Below are 26247 nucleotides of genomic sequence, written 5' to 3'. Positions count from 1 at the left end.
TCAAAGGACATCTCTCTGTAAGGTTTCCCCACCTCGGGTGTTGGAGGACATCTCTCTGTAAGGTTTCCCCACCTCAGGTGTTGGAGGACATCTCTCTGTAAGGTTTCCCCAGCTCGGGTGTCGAAGGACATCTCTCTGTAAGCTTTCCGCACCTTGGGTTTTGGAGGATAGCTCTCTGCAAGGTTTCCCCACCGCTGGTGTCAGAGGACAGCTTTCTGTAAGGTTTCCCCAGCTCGGGTGTCAAAGGACAGCTCTCTGTAAGGTTTCCCCACCTCGGGTGCCGGAGGACAGCTCTCTGCAAGGTTCCCCCACATCGGGTGTCAGAGGACAGCTCTCTGCAAGGGTTCCCCACCTCGGGTGTCGGAAGACAGCTTTCTGTAAGGTTTCCCCAGCTTGGGTGTCGGAGGACATCTCTCTGTAAGGTTTCCCCATCTCGGGTGTTGGAGGACATCTCTCTGTAAGGTTTCCCCACATCGGGTGTCGGAGGACAGCCCTCTGTAAGGTTTCCCCACCTCGGGTGTTGGAGGATAGCTCTCTGCAAGGTTTCCCCACCTCGGGTGTCGGAGGACAGCTCTCTGTAAGGTTTCCACATCGGGTGTTGGAGGAGATCTCTCTGTAATGTTTCCCCATCTCGGGTGTTGGAGGACAGCTCTCTGTAAGGTTTGCATATTGGGTGTAGGAGGACAGCTCTCTGTAAGGTTTCCCCACCTCGGGTGTTGGAGGATAGCTCTCTGCAAGGTTTCCCCACCTCGGGTGTCGGAGGACAGCTCTCTGTAAGGTTTCCATATCGGGTGTCGGAGGATAGCTCTCTGCAAGGTTTCCCCACCTCGGGTGTCGGAGGACAGCTCTCTGTAAGGTTTCCCCATCACAGGTGTTGGAGGACAGCTTTCTGTAAGGTTTCCACATCGGGTGTCGGAGGACATCTCTCTGTAAGGTTTCCCCACCTCGGGTGTTGGAGGACATCTCTCTGTAAGGTTTCCCCACCTCGGGTGTTAGAGGACAGCTCTCTGTAAGGTTTCCCCACCTCAGGTGTTGAAGGACATCTCTCTGTAAGGTTTCCCCACCTCGGGTGTTGGAGGACAGCTCTCTGTAAGGTTTGCACATCGGGTGTCGGAGGACAGCTTTCTATAAGGTTTCCCCACCTCGGGTGTTGGATTACATCTCTCTGTAAGGTTTCCCCACCTCGGGTGTTAGAGGACATCTCTCTGTAAGGTTTCCCCAGCTCTCTTTAAGGTTTCCCCACCTTGGGTTTTGGAGGATAGCTCTCTGCAAGGGTTCCCCACCTCGGGTGTCGGAGGACAGCTTTCTGTAAGGTTTCCCCAGATCGGGTGTCGAAGGACAGCTCTCTGTAAGGTTTCCCCACCTCGGGTGCTGGAGGACAGCTCTCTGTAAGGTTTGCATATCGGGTGTCGGAGGACAGCTCTCTGTAAGGTTTCCCCACCTCGGGTGTTGAAGGATAGCTCTCTGCAAGGTTTCCTCACCTCGGGTGTCGGAGGACATCTCTCTGTAAGGTTTCCCCATCTCGGGTGTTGAAGGACAGATTTCTGTAAGGTTTGCACATCGGGTGTCGGAGGACAGCTTTCTGTAAGGTTTCCCCACCTCAGGTGTCGAAGGACATCTCTCTGTAAGGTTTCCCCACCTCAGGTGTTGGAGGACATCTCTCTGTAAGTTTTCCCCACCTCGGGTGTTGGAGGACATCTCTCTGTAAGGTTTCCCCACCTGAGGTGTCGAAGGACATCTCTCTATAAGGTTTCCCCACCTCGGGTGTTGGAGGACAGCTCTCTGTAAGGTTTGCACATCGGGTGTCGGAGGACAGCTTTCTGTAACGTTTCCCCACCTCGGGTGTTGGATAACATCTCTCTGTAAGGTTTCCCCACCTCGGGTGTTGGAGGACATCTCTCTGTAAGGTTTCCCCAGCTCGGGTTTAGGAGGATAGCTCTCTGCAAGGGTTCCCCACCTCGGGTGTCGGAAGACAGCTTTCTGTAAGGTTTCCCCAGCTTGGGTGTCGAAGGACAGCTCTCTGTAAGGTTTCCCCACCTCGGGTGTTGGAGGACATCTCTCTGTAAGGTTTCCCCACATCGGGTGTCGGAGGACAGCCCTCTGTAAGGTTTCCCCACCTCGGGTGTTGGAGGATAGCTCTCTGCAAGGTTTCCCCACCTTGGGTGTCGGAGGACAGCTCTCTGTAAGGTTTCCACATCGGGTGTTGGAGGAGATCTCTCTGTAATGTTTCCCCATCTCGGGTGTTGGAGGACAGCTCTCTGTAAGGTTTGCATATTGGGTGTAGGAGGAGAGCTCTCTGTAAGGTTTCCCCACATCGGGTGTCGTTGGACAGCTTTCTGTAAGGTTTCCCCACCTCGGGTGTCAGAGCACATCTCTTTGTACGGTTTCCCCATCTCAGGTGTTGGAGGACATCTCTCTGTAAGGTTTCCCGACCTCGGGTGTTGGAGGACAGCTCTCTGTAAGGTTTGCACATCGGGTGTTGGAGAACAGCTCTCTGTAAGGTTTCCCCACCTCGGGTGTCGAAGGACATCTCCCTGTAAGGTTTCCCCACCTCAGGTGTTACAGGACATCTCTCTGTAAGGTTTCCCCAGCTCGGGTGTCGAAGGACATCTCTCTTTGAGGTTTCCCCACCTTGGGTTTTGGAGGATAGCTCTCTGCAAGGGTTCCCCACCTCGGGTGTCGGAGGACAGCTTTCTGTAAGGTTTCCCCACCTCGGGTGTTGGATTACATCTCTCTGTAAGGTTTCCCCAGCTCGGGTGTCGAAGGACATCTCTCTTTAAGGTTTCCCCACCTTGGGTTTTGGAGGACAGCTCTCTGTAAGGTTTGCACTTCGGGTGTCGGAGGACAGCTTTCTGTAACGTTTCCCCACCTCGGGTGTTGGATAACATCTCTCTGTAAGGTTTCCCCACCTCGGGTGTTGGAGGACATCTCTCTGTAAGGTTTCCCCAGCTCGGGTTTTGGAGGATAGCTCTCTGCAAGGGTTCCCCACCTCGGGTGTCGGAAGACAGCTTTCTGTAAGGTTTCCCCAGCTTGGGTGTCGAAGGACAGCTCTCTGTAAGGTTTCCCCACCTCGGGTGTTGGAGGACATCTCTCTGTAAGGTTTCCCCACATCGGGTGTCGGAGGACAGCCCTCTGTAAGGTTTCCCCACCTCGGGTGTTGGAGGATAGCTCTCTGCAAGGTTTCCCCACCTTGGGTGTCGGAGGACAGCTCTCTGTAAGGTTTCCACATCGGGTGTTGGAGGAGATCTCTCTGTAATGTTTCCCCATCTCGGGTGTTGGAGGACAGCTCTCTGTAAGGTTTGCATATTGGGTGTAGGAGGACAGCTCTCTGTAAGGTTTCCCCACCTCGGGTGTTGGAGGATAGCTCTCTGCAAGGTTTCCCCACCTCAGGTGTTGGAGGACATCTCTTTGTAAGGTTTCCCCACCTCAGGTGTTGAAGGACATCTCTCTGTAAGGTTTCCCCACCTCGGGTGTTGGAGGACAGCTCTCTGTAAGGTTTGCACATCGGGTGTCGGAGGACAGCTTTCTATAAGGTTTCCCCACCTCAGGTGTTGGATTACATCTCTCTGTAAGGTTTCCCCACCTCGGGTGTTAGAGGACATCTCTCTGTAAGGTTTCCCCAGCTCGGGTGTCGAAGGACATCTCTCTTTAAGGTTTCCCCACCTTGGGTTTTGGAGCATAGCTCTCTGCAAGGGTTCCCCACCTCGGGTGTCGGAGGACAGCTTTCTGTAAGGTTTCCCCAGATCGGGTGTCGAAGGACAGCTCTCTGTAAGGTTTCCCCACCTCGGGTGCTGGAGGACAGCTCTCTGTAAGGTTTGCATATCGGGTGTCGGAGGACAGCTCTCTGTAAGGTTTCCCCACCCCGGCTGTCGGAGGATAACTCTCTGCAAGGTTTCCGCACCTCAGGTTTAGAAGGACAGCTCTCTGTAAGGTTTTCCCACCTCGGTTGTCGGAGGACAGCTCTCTGTAAGGTTTCCACATCGGGTGTCGGAGGACATCTCTCTGTAAGGTTTCCCCACCTCGGGTGTTGGAGGACATCCCTCTGTAAGGTTTCCCCAACTCGGGTGTTGGAGGATAGCTCTCTGCAAGGTTTCCCCACCTCGGGTGTCGGAGGACAGCTCTCTTTCAGGTTTCCATATCGGGTGTCGGAGGACATCTCTCTGTAAGGTTTCCCCACCTCAGGTGTCGAAGGACATCTCTCTGTAAGGTTTCCCCACCTCCGGTGTTGGAGGACAGCTCTCTGTAAGGTTTGCACATCGGGTGTTGGAGGACAGATTTCTGTAAGGTTTTCCAACTTCGGGTGTCAAAGGACATCTCTCTGTAAGGTTTCCCCACCTCGGGTGTTGGAGGACATCTCTCTGTAAGGTTTCCCCACCTCAGGTGTTGGAGGACATCTCTCTGTAAGGTTTCCCCAGCTCGGGTGTCGAAGGACATCTCTCTGTAAGCTTTCCGCACCTTGGGTTTTGGAGGATAGCTCTCTGCAAGGTTTCCCCACCGCTGGTGTCAGAGGACAGCTTTCTGTAAGGTTTCCCCAGCTCGGGTGTCAAAGGACAGCTCTCTGTAAGGTTTCCCCACCTCGGGTGCCGGAGGACAGCTCTCTGCAAGGTTCCCCCACATCGGGTGTCAGAGGACAGCTCTCTGCAAGGTTTCCCCCACCTCGGGTGTCGGAGGACAGCTCTCTGTAAGGTTTCCACATCGGGTGTCGGAGGACATCTCTCTGTAAGGTTTCCCCATCTCGGGTGTTGGAGGACAGCTTTCTGTAAGGTTTGCACATCGGGTTTCAGAGGACAGCTTTCTGTAAGGTTTCGCCACCTCGGGTGTCGAAGGACATCTCTCTAAGATTTCCCCACCTCGGGTGTTGGAGGACATCTCTCTGTAAGGTTTCCCCACACCGGCTGTCGGAGGATAACTCTCTGCAAGGTTTCCGCACCTCAGGTTTAGAAGGACAGCTCTCTGTAAGGTTTTCCCACCTCGGTTGTCGGAGGACAGCTCTCTGTAAGGTTTCCACATCGGGTGTCGGAGGACATCTCTCTGTAAGGTTTCCCCACCTCGGGTGTTGGAGGACATCTCTCTGTAAGGTTTCCCCAACTCGGGTGTTGGAGGATAGCTCTCTGCAAGGTTTCCCCACCTAGGGTGTCGGAGGACAGCTCCCTTTAAGGTTTCCATATCGGGTGTCGGAGGACATCTCTCTGTAAGGTTTCCCCAACTCGGGTGTTGGAGGATAGCTTTCTGCAAGGTTTCCCCACCTCTGGTGTCGGAGGACAGCTCTCTGTAAGGTTTCCCCACCTCAGGTGTCGAAGGACATCTCTCTGTAAGGTTTCCCCACCTCCGGTGTTGGAGGACAGCTCTCTGTAAGGTTTGCACATCGGGTGTTGGAGGACAGATTTCTGTAAGGTTTTCCAACTTCGGATGTCAAAGGACATCTCTCTGTAAGGTTTCCCCACCTCGGGTGTTGGAGGACATCTCTCTGTAAGGTTTCCCCACCTCAGGTGTTGGAGGACATCTCTCTGTAAGGTTTCCCCAGCTCGGGTGTCGAAGGACATCTCTCTGTAAGCTTTCCGCACCTTGGGTTTTGGAGGAAAGCTCTCTGCAAGGTTTCCCCACTGCTGGTGTCAGAGGACAGCTTTCTGTAAGGTTTCCCCAGCTCGGGTGTCAAAGGACAGCTCTCTGTAAGGTTTCCTCACCTCGGGTGCTGAAGGACATCCTCTGTAAGGTTTCCCCACATTGGGTTTAGAAGGACAGCTCTCTGTAAGGTTTCCCCACCTCGGGTGCCGGAGGATAGCTCTCTGCAAGGTTCCCCCACATCGGGTGTCAGAGGACAGCTCTCTGCAAGGTTTCCCCCACCTCGGGTGTCGGAGGACAGCTCTCTGTAAGGTTTCCACATCAGGTGTCGGAGGACATCTCTCTGTAAGGTTTCCCCATCTCGGGTGTTGGAGGACAGCTTTCTGTAAGGTTTGCACATCGGGTTTCAGAGGACAGCTTTCTGTAAGGTTTCCCCACCTCGGGTGTCGAAGGACATCTCTCTGTAAGGTTTCCCCACCTCGGGTGTTGGAGGACCGCTCCCTGTAAGGTTTGCACTTCGGGGACAGCTTTCTGTAAGGTTTCCCAACCTCGGGTGTCGAAGGACATCTCTCTGTAAGGTTCCCCACCTCGGGAGTTGGAGGACATCTCCCTGTAAGGTTTCCCCACCTCGGGTGTTGGAGGACATCTCTCTGTAAGGTTTCCCCAGCTCGGGTGTTGAAGGACATCTCTCTGTAAGGTTTCCCCACCTTGGGTTTTGGAGGATAGCTCTCTGCAAGGTTTCCCCACCTCGAGTGTCGGAGGACAGCTTTCTGTAAGGTTTCCCCAGCTCGGGTGTCGAAGGACAGCTCTCTGTAAAGTATCCCCACCTTGGGTGCTGGAGGACAGCTCTCTGTAAGGTTTCCACATTGGTTGTCGAAGGACAGCTCTCTGTAAGGTTTCCCCACCTCAGGTGCTGGAGGACAGCTCTCTGTAAGGTTTGCATATCGGGTGTTGGAGGACAGCTCTCTGTAAGGTTTCCCCATCTCGGGTGTTGGAGGATAGCTCTCTGCAAGGTTTCCTCACCTCGGGTGTCGGAGGACAGCTCTCTTTAAGGTTCCACATCGGGTATCGGAGGACATCTCTCTGTAAGGTTTCCCCATCTCGGGTGTTGGAGGACAGATTTCTGTAAGGTTTGCACATCGGGTGTCGGAGGACAGCTTTCTGTAAGATTTCCCCACCTCAGGTGTCGAAGGACATCTCTCTGTAAGGTTTCCCCACCTCAGGTGTTGGAGGACATCTCTCTGTAAGGTTTCCCCACCTGAGGTGTCGAAGGACATCTCTCTATAAGGTTTCCACACCTCGGGTGTTGGAGGACAGCTCTCTGTAAGGTTTGCACATCGGGTGTTGGAGAACAGCTCTCTGTAAGGTTTCCCCACCTCGGGTGTCGAAGGACATCTCTCTGTAAGCTTTCCGCACCGTGGGTTTTGGAGGAAAGCTCTCTGCAAGGTTTCCCCACCGCTGGTGTCAGAGGACAGCTTTCTGTAAGGTTTCCCCAGCTAGGGTGTCAAAGGACAGCTCTCTGTAAGGTTTCCTCACCTCGGGTGCTGAAGGACATCCTCTGTAAGGTTTCCCCACATCGGGTTTAGAAGGACAGCTCTCTGTAAGGTTTCCCCACCTCGGGTGCCGGAGGACAGCTCTCTGCAAGGTTCCCCCACATCGGGTGTCAGAGGACAGCTCTCTGCAAGGTTTCCCCCACCTCGGGTGTCGGAGGACAGCTCTCTGTAAGGTTTCCACATCAGGTGTCGGAGGACATCTCTCTGTAAGGTTTCCCCATCTCGGGTGTTGGAGGACAGCTTTCTGTAAGGTTTGCACATCGGGTTTCAGAGGACAGCTTTCTGTAAGGTTTCCCCACCTCGGGTGTCGAAGGACATCTCTCTGTAAGGTTTCCCCACCTCGGGTGTTGGAGGACAGCTCCCTGTAAGGTTTGCACTTCGGGGACAGCTTTCTGTAAGGTTTCCCAACCTCAGGTGTCGAAGGACATCTCTCTGTAAGGTTCCCCACCTCGGGAGTTGGAGGACATCTCCCTGTAAGGTTTCCCCACCTCGGGTGTTGGAGGACATCTCTCTGTAAGGTTTCCCCAGCTCGGGTGTTGAAGGACGTCTCTCTGTAAGGTTTCCCCACCTTGGGTTTTGGAGGATAGCTCTCTGCAAGGTTTCCCCACCTCGAGTGTCGGAGGACAGCTTTCTGTAAGGTTTCCCCAGCTCGGGTGTCGAAGGACAGCTCTCTGTAAAGTATCCCCACCTTGGGTGCTGGAGGACAGCTCTCTGTAAGGTTTCCACATTGGTTGTCGAAGGACAGCTCTCTGTAAGGTTTCCCCACCTCGGGTGCTGGAGGACAGCTCTCTGTAAGGTTTGCATATCGGGTGTCGGAGGACAGCTCTCTGTAAGGTTTCCCCATCTCGGGTGTTGGAGGATAGCTCTCTGCAAGGTTTCCTCACCTCGGGTGTCGGAGGACAGCTCTCTTTAAGGTTCCACATCGGGTATCGGAGGACATCTCTCTGTAAGGTTTCCCCATCTCAGGTGTTGGAGGACAGATTTCTGTAAGGTTTGCACATCGGGTGTCGGAGGACAGCTTTCTGTAAGGTTTCCCCACCTCAGGTGTCGAATGACATCTCTCTGTAAGGTTTCCCCACCTCAGGTGTTGGAGGACATCCCTCTGTAAGGTTTCCCCAACTCGGGTGTTGGAGGATAGCTCTCTGCAAGGTTTCCCCACCTCGGGTGTCGGAGGACAGCTCTCTTTCAGGTTTCCATATCGGGTGTCGGAGGACATCTCTCTGTAAGGATTCCCCACCTCAGGTGTCGAAGGACATCTCTCTGTAAGGTTTCCCCACCTCCGGTGTTGGAGGACAGCTCTCTGTAAGGTTTGCACATCGGGTGTTGGAGGACAGATTTCTGTAAGGTTTTCCAACTTCGGGTGTCAAAGGACATCTCTCTGTAAGGTTTCCCCACCTCGGGTGTTGGAGGACATCTCTCTGTAAGGTTTCCCCACCTCAGGTGTTGGAGGACATCTCTCTGTAAGGTTTCCCCAGCTCGGGTGTCGAAGGACATCTCTCTGTAAGCTTTCCGCACCTTGGGTTTTGGAGGATAGCTCTCTGCAAGGTTTCCCCACCGCTGGTGTCAGAGGACAGCTTTCTGTAAGGTTTCCCCAGCTCGGGTGTCAAAGGACAGCTCTCTGTAAGGTTTCCCCACCTCGGGTGCCGGAGGACAGCTCTCTGCAAGGTTCCCCCACATCGGGTGTCAGAGGACAGCTCTCTGCAAGGTTTCCCCCACCTCGGGTGTCGGAGGACAGCTCTCTGTAAGGTTTCCACATCGGGTGTCGGAGGACATCTCTCTGTAAGGTTTCCCCATCTCGGGTGTTGGAGGACAGCTTTCTGTAAGGTTTGCACATCGGGTTTCAGAGGACAGCTTTCTGTAAGGTTTCGCCACCTCGGGTGTCGAAGGACATCTCTCTAAGATTTCCCCACCTCGGGTGTTGGAGGACATCTCTCTGTAAGGTTTCCCCACACCGGCTGTCGGAGGATAACTCTCTGCAAGGTTTCCGCACCTCAGGTTTAGAAGGACAGCTCTCTGTAAGGTTTTCCCACCTCGGTTGTCGGAGGACAGCTCTCTGTAAGGTTTCCACATCGGGTGTCGGAGGACATCTCTCTGTAAGGTTTCCCCACCTCGGGTGTTGGAGGACATCTCTCTGTAAGGTTTCCCCAACTCGGGTGTTGGAGGATAGCTCTCTGCAAGGTTTCCCCACCTAGGGTGTCGGAGGACAGCTCCCTTTAAGGTTTCCATATCGGGTGTCGGAGGACATCTCTCTGTAAGGTTTCCCCAACTCGGGTGTTGGAGGATAGCTTTCTGCAAGGTTTCCCCACCTCTGGTGTCGGAGGACAGCTCTCTGTAAGGTTTCCCCACCTCAGGTGTCGAAGGACATCTCTCTGTAAGGTTTCCCCACCTCCGGTGTTGGAGGACAGCTCTCTGTAAGGTTTGCACATCGGGTGTTGGAGGACAGATTTCTGTAAGGTTTTCCAACTTCGGATGTCAAAGGACATCTCTCTGTAAGGTTTCCCCACCTCGGGTGTTGGAGGACATCTCTCTGTAAGGTTTCCCCACCTCAGGTGTTGGAGGACATCTCTCTGTAAGGTTTCCCCAGCTCGGGTGTCGAAGGACATCTCTCTGTAAGCTTTCCGCACCTTGGGTTTTGGAGGAAAGCTCTCTGCAAGGTTTCCCCACTGCTGGTGTCAGAGGACAGCTTTCTGTAAGGTTTCCCCAGCTCGGGTGTCAAAGGACAGCTCTCTGTAAGGTTTCCTCACCTCGGGTGCTGAAGGACATCCTCTGTAAGGTTTCCCCACATTGGGTTTAGAAGGACAGCTCTCTGTAAGGTTTCCCCACCTCGGGTGCCGGAGGATAGCTCTCTGCAAGGTTCCCCCACATCGGGTGTCAGAGGACAGCTCTCTGCAAGGTTTCCCCCACCTCGGGTGTCGGAGGACAGCTCTCTGTAAGGTTTCCACATCAGGTGTCGGAGGACATCTCTCTGTAAGGTTTCCCCATCTCGGGTGTTGGAGGACAGCTTTCTGTAAGGTTTGCACATCGGGTTTCAGAGGACAGCTTTCTGTAAGGTTTCCCCACCTCGGGTGTCGAAGGACATCTCTCTGTAAGGTTTCCCCACCTCGGGTGTTGGAGGACCGCTCCCTGTAAGGTTTGCACTTCGGGGACAGCTTTCTGTAAGGTTTCCCAACCTCGGGTGTCGAAGGACATCTCTCTGTAAGGTTCCCCACCTCGGGAGTTGGAGGACATCTCCCTGTAAGGTTTCCCCACCTCGGGTGTTGGAGGACATCTCTCTGTAAGGTTTCCCCAGCTCGGGTGTTGAAGGACATCTCTCTGTAAGGTTTCCCCACCTTGGGTTTTGGAGGATAGCTCTCTGCAAGGTTTCCCCACCTCGAGTGTCGGAGGACAGCTTTCTGTAAGGTTTCCCCAGCTCGGGTGTCGAAGGACAGCTCTCTGTAAAGTATCCCCACCTTGGGTGCTGGAGGACAGCTCTCTGTAAGGTTTCCACATTGGTTGTCGAAGGACAGCTCTCTGTAAGGTTTCCCCACCTCAGGTGCTGGAGGACAGCTCTCTGTAAGGTTTGCATATCGGGTGTTGGAGGACAGCTCTCTGTAAGGTTTCCCCATCTCGGGTGTTGGAGGATAGCTCTCTGCAAGGTTTCCTCACCTCGGGTGTCGGAGGACAGCTCTCTTTAAGGTTCCACATCGGGTATCGGAGGACATCTCTCTGTAAGGTTTCCCCATCTCGGGTGTTGGAGGACAGATTTCTGTAAGGTTTGCACATCGGGTGTCGGAGGACAGCTTTCTGTAAGATTTCCCCACCTCAGGTGTCGAAGGACATCTCTCTGTAAGGTTTCCCCACCTCAGGTGTTGGAGGACATCTCTCTGTAAGGTTTCCCCACCTGAGGTGTCGAAGGACATCTCTCTATAAGGTTTCCACACCTCGGGTGTTGGAGGACAGCTCTCTGTAAGGTTTGCACATCGGGTGTTGGAGAACAGCTCTCTGTAAGGTTTCCCCACCTCGGGTGTCGAAGGACATCTCTCTGTAAGCTTTCCGCACCGTGGGTTTTGGAGGAAAGCTCTCTGCAAGGTTTCCCCACCGCTGGTGTCAGAGGACAGCTTTCTGTAAGGTTTCCCCAGCTAGGGTGTCAAAGGACAGCTCTCTGTAAGGTTTCCTCACCTCGGGTGCTGAAGGACATCCTCTGTAAGGTTTCCCCACATCGGGTTTAGAAGGACAGCTCTCTGTAAGGTTTCCCCACCTCGGGTGCCGGAGGACAGCTCTCTGCAAGGTTCCCCCACATCGGGTGTCAGAGGACAGCTCTCTGCAAGGTTTCCCCCACCTCGGGTGTCGGAGGACAGCTCTCTGTAAGGTTTCCACATCAGGTGTCGGAGGACATCTCTCTGTAAGGTTTCCCCATCTCGGGTGTTGGAGGACAGCTTTCTGTAAGGTTTGCACATCGGGTTTCAGAGGACAGCTTTCTGTAAGGTTTCCCCACCTCGGGTGTCGAAGGACATCTCTCTGTAAGGTTTCCCCACCTCGGGTGTTGGAGGACAGCTCCCTGTAAGGTTTGCACTTCGGGGACAGCTTTCTGTAAGGTTTCCCAACCTCAGGTGTCGAAGGACATCTCTCTGTAAGGTTCCCCACCTCGGGAGTTGGAGGACATCTCCCTGTAAGGTTTCCCCACCTCGGGTGTTGGAGGACATCTCTCTGTAAGGTTTCCCCAGCTCGGGTGTTGAAGGACGTCTCTCTGTAAGGTTTCCCCACCTTGGGTTTTGGAGGATAGCTCTCTGCAAGGTTTCCCCACCTCGAGTGTCGGAGGACAGCTTTCTGTAAGGTTTCCCCAGCTCGGGTGTCGAAGGACAGCTCTCTGTAAAGTATCCCCACCTTGGGTGCTGGAGGACAGCTCTCTGTAAGGTTTCCACATTGGTTGTCGAAGGACAGCTCTCTGTAAGGTTTCCCCACCTCGGGTGCTGGAGGACAGCTCTCTGTAAGGTTTGCATATCGGGTGTCGGAGGACAGCTCTCTGTAAGGTTTCCCCATCTCGGGTGTTGGAGGATAGCTCTCTGCAAGGTTTCCTCACCTCGGGTGTCGGAGGACAGCTCTCTTTAAGGTTCCACATCGGGTATCGGAGGACATCTCTCTGTAAGGTTTCCCCATCTCAGGTGTTGGAGGACAGATTTCTGTAAGGTTTGCACATCGGGTGTCGGAGGACAGCTTTCTGTAAGGTTTCCCCACCTCAGGTGTCGAATGACATCTCTCTGTAAGGTTTCCCCACCTCAGGTGTTGGAGGACATCTCTCTGTAAGTTTTCCCCACCTCGGGTGTTGGAGGACATCTCTCTGTAAGGTTTCCCCACCTGAGGTGTCGAAGGACATCTCTCTATAAGGTTTCCCCACCTCGGGTGTTGGAGGACAGCTCTCTGTAAGGTTTGCACATCGGGTGTTGGAGAACAGCTCTCTGTAAGGTTTCCCCACCTCGGGTGTCGAAGGACATCTCCCTGTAAGGTTTCCCCACCTCAGGTGTTGGAGGACATCTCTCTGTAAGGTTTCCCCACCTCGGGTGTTGGAGGACAGCTCTCTGTAAGGTTTGCACATCGGGTGTTGGAGGACATCTTTCCGTAAGGTTTCCCCACCTCGGGTGTCAAAGGACATCTCTCTGTAACTTTTCCCCACCTCGGTGTTGGAGGACATCTCTCTGTAAGGTTTCCCCACCTCGGTGTTGGATGACATCTCTCTGTAAGGTTTCCCCACCTCGGGTGTTGGAGGACAGCTCTCTGTAAGGTTTGCACTTCGGGTGTCGGAGGACAGCTTTCTGTAACGTTTCCCCACCTCGTGTGTTGGATAACATCTCTCTGTATGGTTTCCCCACCTCGGTGTTGGAGGACATCTCTCTGTAAGGTTTCCCCAGCTCGGGTGTCGAACGACATCTCTCTGTAAGGTTTCCCCACCTTGGGTTTTGGAGGATAGCTCTCTGCAAGGGTTCCCCACCTCGGGTGTCGGAAGACAGCTTTCTGTAAGGTTTCCCCAGCTTGGGTGTCGAAGGACAGCTCTCTGTAAGGTTTCCCCACCTCGGGTGTTGGAGGACATCTCTCTGTAAGGTTTCCCCACATCGGGTGTCGGAGGACAGCCCTCTGTAAGGTTTCCCCACCTCGGGTGTTGGAGGATAGCTCTCTGCAAGGTTTCCCCACCTCGGGTGTCGGAGGACAGCTCTCTGTAAGGTTTCCACATCGGGTGTTGGAGGAGATCTCTCTGTAATGTTTCCCCATCTCGGGTGTTGGAGGACAGCTCTCTGTAAGGTTTGCATATTGGGTGTAGGAGGACAGCTCTCTGTAAGGTTTCCCCACCTCGGGTGTTGGAGGATAGCTCTCTGCAAGGTTTCCCCACCTCGGGTGTCGGAGGACAGCTCTCTGTAAGGTTTCCATATCGGGTGTCGGAGGATAGCTCTCTGCAAGGTTTCCCCACCTCGGGTGTCGGAGGACAGCTCTCTGTAAGGTTTCCCCATCACAGGTGTTGGAGGACAGCTTTCTGTAAGGTTTCCACATCGGGTGTCGGAGGACATCTCTCTGTAAGGTTTCCCCACCTCGGGTGTTGGAGGACATCTCTCTGTAAGGTTTCCCCACCTCGGGTGTTAGAGGACAGCTCTCTGTAAGGTTTCCCCACCTCAGGTGTTGAAGGACATCTCTCTGTAAGGTTTCCCCACCTCGGGTGTTGGAGGACAGCTCTCTGTAAGGTTTGCACATCGGGTGTCGGAGGACAGCATTCTATAAGGTTTCCCCACCTCGGGTGTTGGATTACATCTCTCTGTAAGGTTTCCCCACCTCGGGTGTTAGAGGACATCTCTCTGTAAGGTTTCCCCAGCTCTCTTTAAGGTTTCCCCACCTTGGGTTTTGGAGGATAGCTCTCTGCAAGGGTTCCCCACCTCGGGTGTCGGAGGACAGCTTTCTGTAAGGTTTCCCCAGATCGGGTGTCGAAGGACAGCTCTCTGTAAGGTTTCCCCACCTCGGGTGCTGGAGGACAGCTCTCTGTAAGGTTTGCATATCGGGTGTCGGAGGACAGCTCTCTGTAAGGTTTCCCCACCTCGGGTGTTGGAGGATAGCTCTCTGCAAGGTTTCCTCACCTCGGGTGTCGGAGGACATCTCTCTGTAAGGTTTCCCCATCTCGGGTGTTGAAGGACAGATTTCTGTAAGGTTTGCACATCGGGTGTCGGAGGACAGCTTTCTGTAAGGTTTCCCCACCTCAGGTGTCGAAGGACATCTCTCTGTAAGGTTTCCCCACCTCAGGTGTTGGAGGACATCTCTCTGTAAGTTTTCCCCACCTCGGGTGTTGGAGGACATCTCTCTGTAAGGTTTCCCCACCTGAGGTGTCGAAGGACATCTCTCTATAAGGTTTCCCCACCTCGGGTGTTGGAGGACAGCTCTCTGTAAGGTTTGCACATCGGGTGTCGGAGGACAGCTTTCTGTAACGTTTCCCCACCTCGGGTGTTGGATAACATCTCTCTGTAAGGTTTCCCCACCTCGGGTGTTGGAGGACATCTCTCTGTAAGGTTTCCCCAGCTCGGGTTTAGGAGGATAGCTCTCTGCAAGGGTTCCCCACCTCGGGTGTCGGAAGACAGCTTTCTGTAAGGTTTCCCCAGCTTGGGTGTCGAAGGACAGCTCTCTGTAAGGTTTCCCCACCTCGGGTGTTGGAGGACATCTCTCTGTAAGGTTTCCCCACATCGGGTGTCGGAGGACAGCCCTCTGTAAGGTTTCCCCACCTCGGGTGTTGGAGGATAGCTCTCTGCAAGGTTTCCCCACCTTGGGTGTCGGAGGACAGCTCTCTGTAAGGTTTCCACATCGGGTGTTGGAGGAGATCTCTCTGTAATGTTTCCCCATCTCGGGTGTTGGAGGACAGCTCTCTGTAAGGTTTGCATATTGGGTGTAGGAGGAGAGCTCTCTGTAAGGTTTCCCCACATCGGGTGTCGTTGGACAGCTTTCTGTAAGGTTTCCCCACCTCGGGTGTCAGAGCACATCTCTTTGTACGGTTTCCCCATCTCAGGTGTTGGAGGACATCTCTCTGTAAGGTTTCCCGACCTCGGGTGTTGGAGGACAGCTCTCTGTAAGGTTTGCACATCGGGTGTTGGAGAACAGCTCTCTGTAAGGTTTCCCCACCTCGGGTGTCGAAGGACATCTCCCTGTAAGGTTTCCCCACCTCAGGTGTTACAGGACATCTCTCTGTAAGGTTTCCCCAGCTCGGGTGTCGAAGGACATCTCTCTTTGAGGTTTCCCCACCTTGGGTTTTGGAGGATAGCTCTCTGCAAGGGTTCCCCACCTCGGGTGTCGGAGGACAGCTTTCTGTAAGGTTTCCCCACCTCGGGTGTTGGATTACATCTCTCTGTAAGGTTTCCCCAGCTCGGGTGTCGAAGGACATCTCTCTTTAAGGTTTCCCCACCTTGGGTTTTGGAGGACAGCTCTCTGTAAGGTTTGCACTTCGGGTGTCGGAGGACAACTTTCTGTAACGTTTCCCCACCTCGGGTGTTGGATAACATCTCTCTGTAAGGTTTCCCCACCTCGGGTGTTGGAGGACATCTCTCTGTAAGGTTTCCCCAGCTCGGGTTTTGGAGGATAGCTCTCTGCAAGGGTTCCCCACCTCGGGTGTCGGAAGACAGCTTTCTGTAAGGTTTCCCCAGCTTGGGTGTCGAAGGACAGCTCTCTGTAAGGTTTCCCCACCTCGGGTGTTGGAGGACATCTCTCTGTAAGGTTTCCCCACATCGGGTGTCGGAGGACAGCCCTCTGTAAGGTTTCCCCACCTCGGGTGTTGGAGGATAGCTCTCTGCAAGGTTTCCCCACCTTGGGTGTCGGAGGACAGCTCTCTGTAAGGTTTCCACATCGGGTGTTGGAGGAGATCTCTCTGTAATGTTTCCCCATCTCGGGTGTTGGAGGACAGCTCTCTGTAAGGTTTGCATATTGGGTGTAGGAGGACAGCTCTCTGTAAGGTTTCCCCACCTCGGGTGTTGGAGGATAGCTCTCTGCAAGGTTTCCCCACCTCAGGTGTTGGAGGACATCTCTTTGTAAGGTTTCCCCACCTCAGGTGTTGAAGGACATCTCTCTGTAAGGTTTCCCCACCTCGGGTGTTGGAGGACAGCTCTCTGTAAGGTTTGCACATCGGGTGTCGGAGGACAGCTTTCTATAAGGTTTCCCCACCTCAGGTGTTGGATTACATCTCTCTGTAAGGTTTCCCCACCTCGGGTGTTAGAGGACATCTCTCTGTAAGGTTTCCCCAGCTCGGGTGTCGAAGGACATCTCTCTTTAAGGTTTCCCCACCTTGGGTTTTGGAGCATAGCTCTCTGCAAGGGTTCCCCACCTCGGGTGTCGGAGGACAGCTTTCTGTAAGGTTTCCCCAGATCGGGTGTCGAAGGACAGCTCTCTGTAAGGTTTCCCCACCTCGGGTGCTGGAGGACAGCTCTCTGTAAGGTTTGCATATCGGGTGTCGGAGGACAGCTCTCTGTAAGGTTTCCCCACCCCGGGTGTTGGAGGATAGCTCTCTGCAAGGTTTCCTCACCTCGGGTGTCGGAGGACAGCTCTCTTTAAGGTTCCACATCGGGTGTCGGAGGACATCTCTCTGTAAGGTTTCCCCATCTCGGGTGTTGAAGGACAGATTTTTTTAAGGTTTGCACATCGGGTGTCGGAGGACAGCTTTCTGTAAGGTTTCCCCACCTCAGGTGTCGAAGGACATCTCTTTGTAAGGTTTCCCCACATCAGGTGTTGAAGGACATCTCTCTGTAAGGTTTCCCCACCTCGGGTGTTGGAGGACAGCTCTCTGTAAGGTTTGCACATCGGGTGTCGGAGGACAGCTTTCTATAAGGTTTCCCCACCTCGGGTGTTGGATTACATCTCTCTGTAAGGTTTCCCCACCTCGGGTGTTAGAGGACATCTCTCTGTAAGGTTTCCCCAGCTCGGGTGTCGAAGGACATCTCTCTTTAAGGTTTCCCCACCTTGGGTTTTGGAGCATAGCTCTCTGCAAGGGTTCCCCACCTCGGGTGTCGGAGGACAGCTTTCTGTAAGGTTTCCCCAGATCGGGTGTCGAAGGACAGCTCTCTGTAAGGTTTCCCCACCTCGGGTGCTGGAGGGCAGCTCTCTGTAAGGTTTGCATATCGGGTGTCGGAGGACAGCTCTCTGTAAGGTTTCCCCACCCCGGGTGTTGGAGGATAGCTCTCTGCAAGGTTTCCTCACCTCGGGTGTCGGAGGACAGCTCTCTTTAAGGTTCCACATCGGGTGTCGGAGGACATCTCTCTGTAAGGTTTCCCCATCTCGGGTGTTGAAGGACAGATTTCTTTAAGGTTTGCACATCGGGTGTCGGAGGACAGCTTTCTGTAAGGTTTCCCCACCTCAGGTGTCGAAGGACATCTCTCTGTAAGGTTTCCCCACCTCAGGTGTTGGAGGACATCTCTCTGTAAGTTTTCCCCACCTCGGGTGTTGGAGGACATCTCTCTGTAAGGTTTCCCCACCTGAGGTGTCGAAGGACATCTCTCTATAAGGTTTCCCCACCTCGGGTGTTGGAGGACAGCTCTCTGTAATGTTTGCACATCGGGTGTCGTTGGACAGCTTTCTGTAAGGTTTCCCCACCTCGGGTGTCAGAGCACATCTCTGTACGGTTTCCCCATCTCAGGTGTTGGAGGACATCTCTCTGTAAGGTTTCCCGACCTCGGGTGTTGGAGGACAACTCTCTGTAAGGTTTGCACATCGGGTGATGGAGAACAGCTCTCTGTAAGGTTTCCCCACCTCGGGTGTCGAAGGACATCTCCCTGTAAGGTTTCCCCACCTCAGGTGTTGGAGGACATCTCTCTGTAAGGTTTCCCCACCTCGGGTGTTGGAGGACAGCTCTCTGTAAGGTTTGCACATCGGGTGTTGGAGGACATCTTTCTGTAAGGTTTCCCCACCTCAGGTGTCAAAGGACATCTCTCTGTAACTTTTCCCCACCTCGGTGTTGGAGGACATCTCTCTGTAAGGTTTCCCCACCTCGGTGTTGGAGGACATCTCTCTGTAAGGTTTCCCCACCTCGGGTGTTGGAGGACAGCTCTCTGTAAGGTTTGCACTTCGGGTGTCGGAGGACAGCTTTCTGTAACGTTTCCCCACCTCGGGTGTTGGATAATATCTCTCTGTAAGGTTTCCCCACCTCGGGTGTTGGAGGACATCTCTCTGTAAGGTTTCCCCAACTCGGGTTTTGGAGGATAGCTCTCTGCAAGGGTTCCCCACCTCGGGTGTCGGAAGACAGATTTCTGTAAGGTTTCCCCATCTTGGGTGTCGAAGGACAGCTCTCTGTAAGGTTTCCCCACCTCAGGTGTTGGAGGACATCTCTCTGTAAGGTTTCCCCACATCGGGTGTCGGAGGACAGCCCTCTGTAAGGTTTCCCCACCTCGGGTGTTGGAGGATAGCTCTCTGCAAGGTTTCCCCACCTCGGGTGTCGAAGGACAGCTCTCTGTAAGGTTTCCACATCGGGTGTTGGAGGAGATCTCTCTGTAATGTTTCCCCATCTCGGGTGTTGGAGGACAGCTCTCTGTAAGGTTTACATATTGGGTGTAGGAGGACAGCTCTCTGTAAGGTTTCCCCACCTCGGGTGTTGGAGGATAGCTCTCTGCAAGGTTTCCCCACCTTTGGTGTCGGAGGACAGCTCTCTGTAAGGTTTCCATATCGGGTGCCGGAGGATAGCTCTCTGCAAGGTTTCCCCACCTCGGGTGTCGGAGGACAGCTCTCTGTAAGGTTTCCCCATCACGGGTGTTGGAGGACAGCTTTCTGTAAGGTTTCCACATCGGGTGTCGGAGAACATCTCTCTGTAAGGTTTCCCCACCTCGGGTGTTGGAGGACATCTCTCTGTAAGGTTTCCCCACCTCGGGTGTTAGAGGACAGCTCTCTGTAAGGTTTCCCCACCTCAGGTGTTGAAGAACATCTCTCTGTAAGGTTTCCCCACCTCGGGTGTTGGAGGACAGCTCTCTGTAAGGTTTGCACATCGGGTGTCGGAGGACAGCTTTCTATAAGGTTTCCCCACCTCGGGTGTTGGATTACATCTCTCTGTAAGGTTTCCCCTCCTCGGGTGTTAGAGGACATCTCTTTGTAAGGTTTCCCCAGCTCGGGTGTCGAAGGACATCTCTCTTTAAGGTTTCCCCACCTTGGGTTTTGGAGGATAGCTCTCTGCAAGGGTTCCCCACCTCGGGTGTCAGAGGACAGCTTTCTGTAAGGTTTCCCCAGCTCGGGTGTCGAAGGACAGCTCTCTGTAAGGTTTCCCCACCTCAGGTGTCGAAGGACATCTCTCTGTAAGGTTTCCCCACCTCGGGTGTTGGAGGACAGCTCTCTGTAAGGTTTGCACATCGGGTGTTGGAGGACAGCTTTCTGTAAGGTTTCCCAACTTCGGGTGTCGAAGGACATCTCTCTGTAAGGTTTCCCCACCTCGGGTGTTGGAGGACATCTCTCTGTAAGGTTTCCCCACCTCGGGTGTTGGAGGACAGCTCTCTGTAAGGTTTGCACATCGGGTGTCGGAGGACAGCTTTCTGGAAGGTTTCCCCACCTCGGGTGTTGGATGACATCTCTCTGTAAGGTTTCCCCACCTCGGGTGTTGGAGGACATCTCTCTGTAAGGTTTCCCCAGCTCGGGTGTCGAAGGACATCTCTCTTTAAGGTTTCCCCACCTTGGGTTTTGGAGGATAGCTCTCTGCAAGTGTTCCCCACCTCGGGTGTCGGAGGACAGCTTTCTGTAAGGTTTCCCCAGCTCGGGTGTCGAAGGACAGCTCTCTGTAAGGTTTCCCCACCTCGGGTGTTGGAGGACATCTCTATGTAAGGTTTACCCACACCGGGTGTCAGAGGACAGCTCTCTGCAAGGTTTCACCCACCTCGGGTGTCGGAGGACATCTCTCTGTAAGGTTTCCCCATCTCAGGTGTTGGAGGACAGCTTTCTGTAAGGTTTCCCCACCTCGGGTGTTGGAGGACAGCTCCCTGTAAGGTTTGCACATCGGGGACAGCTTTCTGTAAGGTTTCCCAACCTCGGGTGTCGAAGGACATCTCTCTGTAAGGTTTCCCCACCTCGGGAGTTGGAGGACATCTCTCTGTAAGGTTTCCCCACCTCGGGTGTTGAAGGACATCGCTCTGTAAGGTTTCCCCACTTTGGGTTTTGGAGGATAGCTCTCTGCAAGGTTTCTCCACCTCGAGTGTCGGAGGACAGCTTTCTGTAAGGTTTCCCCAGCTGGAGGACAGCTCTCTGTAAGGTTTGCATATCGGGTGTCGGAGGACAGCTCTCTGTAAGGTTTCCCCACCTCGGGTGTTGGAGGACAGCTCTCTGTAAGGTTTGCACATCGGGTGTTGGAGGACAGCTCTCTGTAAGGTTCCACATCGGGTGTCGGAGGACATCTCTCTGTAAGGTTTCCCCATCTCGGGTGTTGGAGGACAGCTCTCTGTAAGGTTTGCACATCGGGTGTCGAAGGACAGCTTTCTGTAAGGTTTCCCCACCTCGGGTGTTGGAGGACAGCTCTCTGTAAGGTTTGCACATCGGGTGTCGATGGACAGCTTTCTGTAAGGTTTCCCCACCTCGGGTGTCAGAGCAGATCTCTTTGTACGGTTTCCCCATCTCAGGTGTTGGAGGACAGCTCTCTGTAAGGTTTCCCCACCTCGGGTGTTGGAGGACAGCTCTCTGTAAGGTTTCCCCACCTCGGGTGTCGGAGGACAGCTCTCTGTAAGGTTTCCACATCGGGTGTCGGAGGACATCTCTCTGTAAGGTTTCCCCACCTCGGGTGTTGGAGGACATCTCTCTGTAAGGTTTCCCCACCTCGGGTGTTGGAGGACATCTCTCTGCAAGGTTTCCCCACCTCGGGTGTTGGAGGACAGCTCTCTGTAACGTTTCCCCACCTCGGGTGTCGAAGGACATCTCTCTGTAACTTTTCCCCACCTCAGGTGTTGGAGGACAGCTCTCTGTAAGGTTTGCACATCGGGTGTCGATGGACAGCTTTCTGTAAGGTTTCCCCACCTCGGGTGTCAGAGCACATCTCTTTGTACGGTTTCCCCATCTCGGGTGTTGGAGGACATCTCTCTGTAAGGTTTCCCGACCTCGGGTGTTGGAGGAAAGCTCTCTGTAAGGTTTGCACATCGGGTGTTGGAGGACATCTCTCTGTAAGGTTTCCCCACCTCAGGTGTCGAAGGACATCTCTCTATAAGGTTTCCCCACATCGGGTGTTGGAGGACAGCTCTCTGTAAGGTTTGCACATCGGGTGTCAAAGGACAGCTCTCTGTAAGGTTTGCACATCGGGTGTTGGAGGACAGCTTTCTGTAAGGTTTCCCCACCTCGGGTGTCGAAGGACATCTCCCTGTAAGGTTTCCCCACCTTGGGTGTTGGAGGACATCTCTCTGTAAGGTTTCCCCACCTCGGGTGTTGGAGGACAGCTCACTGTAAGGTTTGCACATCGGGTGTTGGAGGACAGCTTTCTGTAAAGTTTCCCCACCTCGGGTGTCAAAGGACATCTCTCAGTAACTTTTCCCCACCTCGGGTGTTGGAGGACAGCTCTCCGTAAGGTTTCCCCACCTCGGTTGTCAAAGGACATCTCTCTGTAAGGTTTCCCCACCTTGGGTGTTGGAGGACAGCTCTCTGTAAGGTTTCCCCACCTCGGGTGTTGGAGGACAGCTCTCTGTAAGGTTTCCCCACCTCGGGTGTCGGAGGACAGCTCTCTGTAAGGTTTCCACATCGGGTGTCGGAGGACATCTCTCTGTAAGGTTTCCCCACCTCGGGTGTTGGAAGACATCTCTCTGTAAGGTTTCCCCACCTCGAGTGTTGGAGGACATCTCTCTGCAAGGTTTCCCCACCTCGGGTGTTGGAGGACAGCTCTCTGTAACGTTTCCCCACCTCGGGTGTCGAAGGACATCTCTCTGTAACTTTTCCCCACCTCAGGTGTTGGAGGACAGCTCTCTGTAAGGTTTCCACATTGGGTGTCGAAGGACATCTCTCTGTAAGGTTTCCCCACCTCGGGTGCTGGAGGACAGCTCTCTGTAAGGTTTGCATATCGGGTGTTGGAGGACAGCCTCTGTAAGGTTTCCCCACCTCGGTTGTCGAAGGACATCTCTCTGTAAGGTTTCCCCACCTCGGGTGTTGGAGGACATCTCTCTGTAAGGTTTCCCCACCTCGGGTGCTGGAGGACAGCTCTCTGTAAGGTTTGCATATCGGGTGTTGGAGGACAGCCCTCTGTAAGGTTTCCCCACCTCAGTTGTCGAAGGACAGCTCTCTGTAAGGTTTCCACATCGGGTGTCGGAGGACATCTCTCTGTAAGGTTTCCCCACCTCGGGTGTTGGAGGACAGCTCTCTGTAAGGTGTCCCCACCTCGGGTGTTGGAGGACATCTCTCTGTAAGGTTTCCCCACCTCGGGTGTTGGAGGACAGCTCTCTGTAACGTTTCCCCACCTCGGGTGTCGAAGGACATCTCTCTGTAACTTTTCCCCACCTCAGGTGTTGGAGGACAGCTCTCTGTACGGTTTCCACATCGGGTGTCGGAGGACAGCCCTCTGTAAGGTTTCGCCACCTCGGTTGTAGAAGAACATCTCCCTGTAAGGTTTCCCCATCTCGGGTGTCAGAGGACATCTCTCTGTAAGGTTTCCCCAACTTGTGTTTAGAAGGACAGCTCTCTGTCACGTTTCCCCACATCCGGTGTAGACGGACAGCTCTCTGTAAGGTTTCCCCACCTCAGGTGTTGGGGTACAGCACTATGGAGGGATCCCGCACCTCTGGTAAATATAATAGCGGGTATCCCTCTGCAGGGTTTCTTTCAGAGCAGAGTAAGAATTAAAATTTGCCTCCTAATTCACTAGGAGCCACAAAGTGATGAAAATTCCTTTTGATTAACCCCCAATTTCAGATCTGATGCAACATTCTTCTCATCCTGTAGCTTTTGAGGGAGGAATTTGGGGCCACAGACAGCGCAAGGCTCTGTGGAAAGCCCCTGCATGAGAGCCTGGCGTTATGGTTGTTGTCACCTTTTAAGCTATGTTGGTAGGGCTTTTCTGAAAGCAGAACTCTCACGCTAAAGTCTCTTAATAGAAAAATGTCATCTCTTGTCACTGAGGGAATCCCAATTGTACATTGATAGTAAAGATATAATTTTTGTCTGCAGGGTTTTCCTTTCATTATTATCGTCTCCATCATTTTTAGGAATCTTTTTTATAACATTTGGGTGCAGCAATATCTGCCCAGACCTTTCAGCAGACCCTTGCACCAACTTCCCTGGCAATAATCAGCACTAGGCAGATGGCATCACACAGAAGGACAAGGAACCTAAGCCACCCAACCCCAGCTCACCCTTCTATGGTGCTTTGCTGCAAAGAGTCCTTTAGTGCGCGTCAGGGGGCCCACGGGGCCACTTCAGGCAGGCAGGCCCTTGATGCAGTGACGCATAGACCCTAAGCGTAGCCCCTTGATATTCCTGAATGTTGACCCCCCAGGGTGGGTTCCATGATCTTACAGCGATCCTCCGAGAGGCTGTGATTTTGTCCATGGATAAAAAGGTCCAAGTCGTATCCAGCCTCTCTCTGGAAACCTTCACATCCTTCCAAAACGGGGGGATGACCATCTAGACGTGACCGTCACACGACGGATCGGCCTATTTATCATCGCAAGAATCACGCTCCTCAGGCGTTCAACTGCCACCGTTCTCTAGACTGAAAAACACCAAGAAGTCAAAATTTCCCTGTCCCAGTGTCACAAGACTGCGGCTTCAGAAGAACACGCTTGCAGCCCTTTACAAGAACATATCTGCTCACTAATGTGCTTCATTCAAAGCCTTCAGGTTGGAGGCCCCATTCTGTGCTTCAGTGCATGGATGTGGGCTTTAAGAGTGCTCGGTCTCTGACGGGCAGTACAACACTGGGCGAAGAAAAGGCAGGAATAAATGAGTGGGGGAGAGGGTGGGAATGGAAAAAGGGCTCAATGTGGGAACACGCATGTTTTAAGGGCTTGTCGAATGGACGGGAAGTTGGTCAAGCTCCGAATGGCTAGTCCCAACAGTTCCGACATCAGTTTAGCACAGGGTCTTTTCCAGACCTAGCAACTCCCCTGGGGGTAGGGGGTTATCCAGTGACAGTATTACTAAATAAGGGTGCAGGCTGGGGGTTGGGAGGACGTTTATGTGTTTGTGTGTGTCTGTCAGCAATTTGTATGCAAAAGAAGTTTCTGATAAAGCCGCCCTTTTTTTCTCTCCAGGTCATGAGAAACAATTAGGAAGAATCGAGGCAGAAACGCAGCCGGTGACGCCTTTGAAGACCTGGCCACAGATGAGCACATGTTCCAGTCTGTGTAATCACGTGGTGCCGTCGAGAGCTGTATATGACCCTGTAACAGCAATAAAGGAAATACTCACAGCAACGCCTCGCTATTCTTTTCCCGCGCTCCTCTTGATAGTGTGATTGTGGAAAGCTATTCTTGGTGTTGGCCACTGGGGGCCGTGTGTGCCATAGAAATTCTCCTACACTTTTACGGGGATGGGTTACTGCTGGCTGGGAAGCTGGCCTGGTGTAAAGCTGGTGACTAAACATACGGTGGAATCCTGGGAAATTCCATACTTCGTTGAGCCCTCTTCCGCTAGATCTAAACCTGGGAGTGGATATAAAAAAGTTCAGCAACTCTTTTAAACACTATGGGCCTCATTACAGGTCTGGCCGTAACCCTGCCGGTGCTACTGGCCGGCTGCCGCCGGACCCATAATATTTAACCAGCACTTGACTTCCCAGCGGCACCAGCTCATTAAGAGTCTGGCGGCCCGGGAAGTCAGGCACCGGCAAATTGTAAGTCCCCATTCCCATAGAGTCCTGTGGGACACTATGGGAGTGGGGACACGGAAGCACTGGCACCGTAGCTAATGGTGCCGGTGTTTCCGTGAAGGGTTTGCCTACTGTGGTCGCTGCGCCCGGCAGGGTCAGTCGTGTTGGGCACAGTGCCCACAGCAGGCAAACACGTAGTTTGCCGGTCAGGAAACAAGGGTGCCAGTGAGCCTACCGGCACCCTTGTTTCCGGACCGGCATACTTAGAATGAGGCCCCATGTCATACACCAAAGCCCGGAATATCTGTATACACAGTGGCAGGCATTCAGCTTCCACTTAAACATTAAATACTGTGATTTGCTTTTCATATTCCTGTCTTTTAAAGTAATGTTATTTTTCATTTGACAGCCATCATTTTCTAGTGGTCGTTTGGGTCACTGTACACCCACCTAGTGTCACCATAGACTAGTGAACATGCAGTGTGGTAGTGATGGAACTCCTCAATGGTTTACGTCTTGGAGGCACGGGTGCCTCGCGTAGGTAAATGGGCCTTGCGTGGGTAAGGGTGCCTCGCGTGGGTAAGGGTGCCTGGCATGGATAATTGGGTGCCTCCCGTGGGTAAGGGTGCCTCGTGTGGGTAAGTGTGCCTCGTGTATTCTGTAGCGGCGACCTTCGGCCCTGAGACTCAGGAGTTTAGAGCAGGACATAGCGCTGTCACTTGGAAACAACATCCCCTGGGCCTGGTCTCGCGCAGATAAACCACTGTTTACTGCTGCAAAAGAGATACATATCTAGCAGACATGGCCCCCCAGGTGCCATCACATATGAATGTAGCATAAGCAAGTTTGCATGAGTGTGCTGGCTGGATCAGGCACAGTCTCCATCTCTGTGGGGGGTTTATACAGTGCCGTCTGAGCACCCACCTTTTGGGTCAACCTCTTCCTCATAAAAAAAAACGAATCCTTGAGCAGGGAATGAACTGTCTAAGACCCTTGGACTGTTTTCATTGCTCGCAGGATGGTGTGGCTCTGTTATGAAGAAGGCAGTGTCCTCTCACTGGGGCAGGGGAAAGAAGCGACCTACCAGATCCCTGGCCAGAACCCCAACTGACAAAACGGTCTCATCTAGAATGCTGCCCACATGCGTTAAACACCAGCACACTCTGTGTCCCCGGCATCCAGAAGGACACACCACCACATGTCTCCCCGCAAAACTTTATCTCAAATCAAAGTAGTGGAGGTGTGTGGGCTTGGCGCTGATCTTGGCAGAGCACTGCCATGCCCGTGCCATAGTCTTGCCCTTTGGTGTAGTTCATTTTGATGCAATCTCCCTGCACTGTTATTCTGCACTTGATTGAAAGCCCAACCTGACCCTTTATTTACAGGCAAGGTTGGCCCAGG

At 53.4% G+C, this 26247-nt stretch overlaps 1 protein-coding gene across 1 annotated transcript in view; it reads left to right on the top strand.

Moving 5' to 3' along the window:
* The window catches only part of CELA1 (chymotrypsin like elastase 1), a 62394-nt gene extending 37945 nt beyond the window's left edge, over positions 1–24449 (top strand). The window contains exon 8 of the mRNA XM_069652821.1: positions 24290–24449. Coding sequence (XP_069508922.1) covers positions 24290–24307 — 18 coding nt within the window. The 3' untranslated portion in view covers positions 24308–24449. The remainder of the gene's footprint in view (positions 1–24289) is intronic.
* Positions 24450–26247: the final 1798 nt, after the last annotated feature.

The sequence above is a fragment of the Ambystoma mexicanum genome, chromosome 3q (assembly GCF_040938575.1).
Source record: "Ambystoma mexicanum isolate Mex_15411 chromosome 3q, UKY_AmexF1_1, whole genome shotgun sequence".
NCBI classification, from domain to species: Eukaryota; Metazoa; Chordata; class Amphibia; order Caudata; family Ambystomatidae; genus Ambystoma; species Ambystoma mexicanum.
Note: the sequence above shows the minus strand (reverse complement) of the source record. Positions and strands in the feature narration are given on the sequence as shown.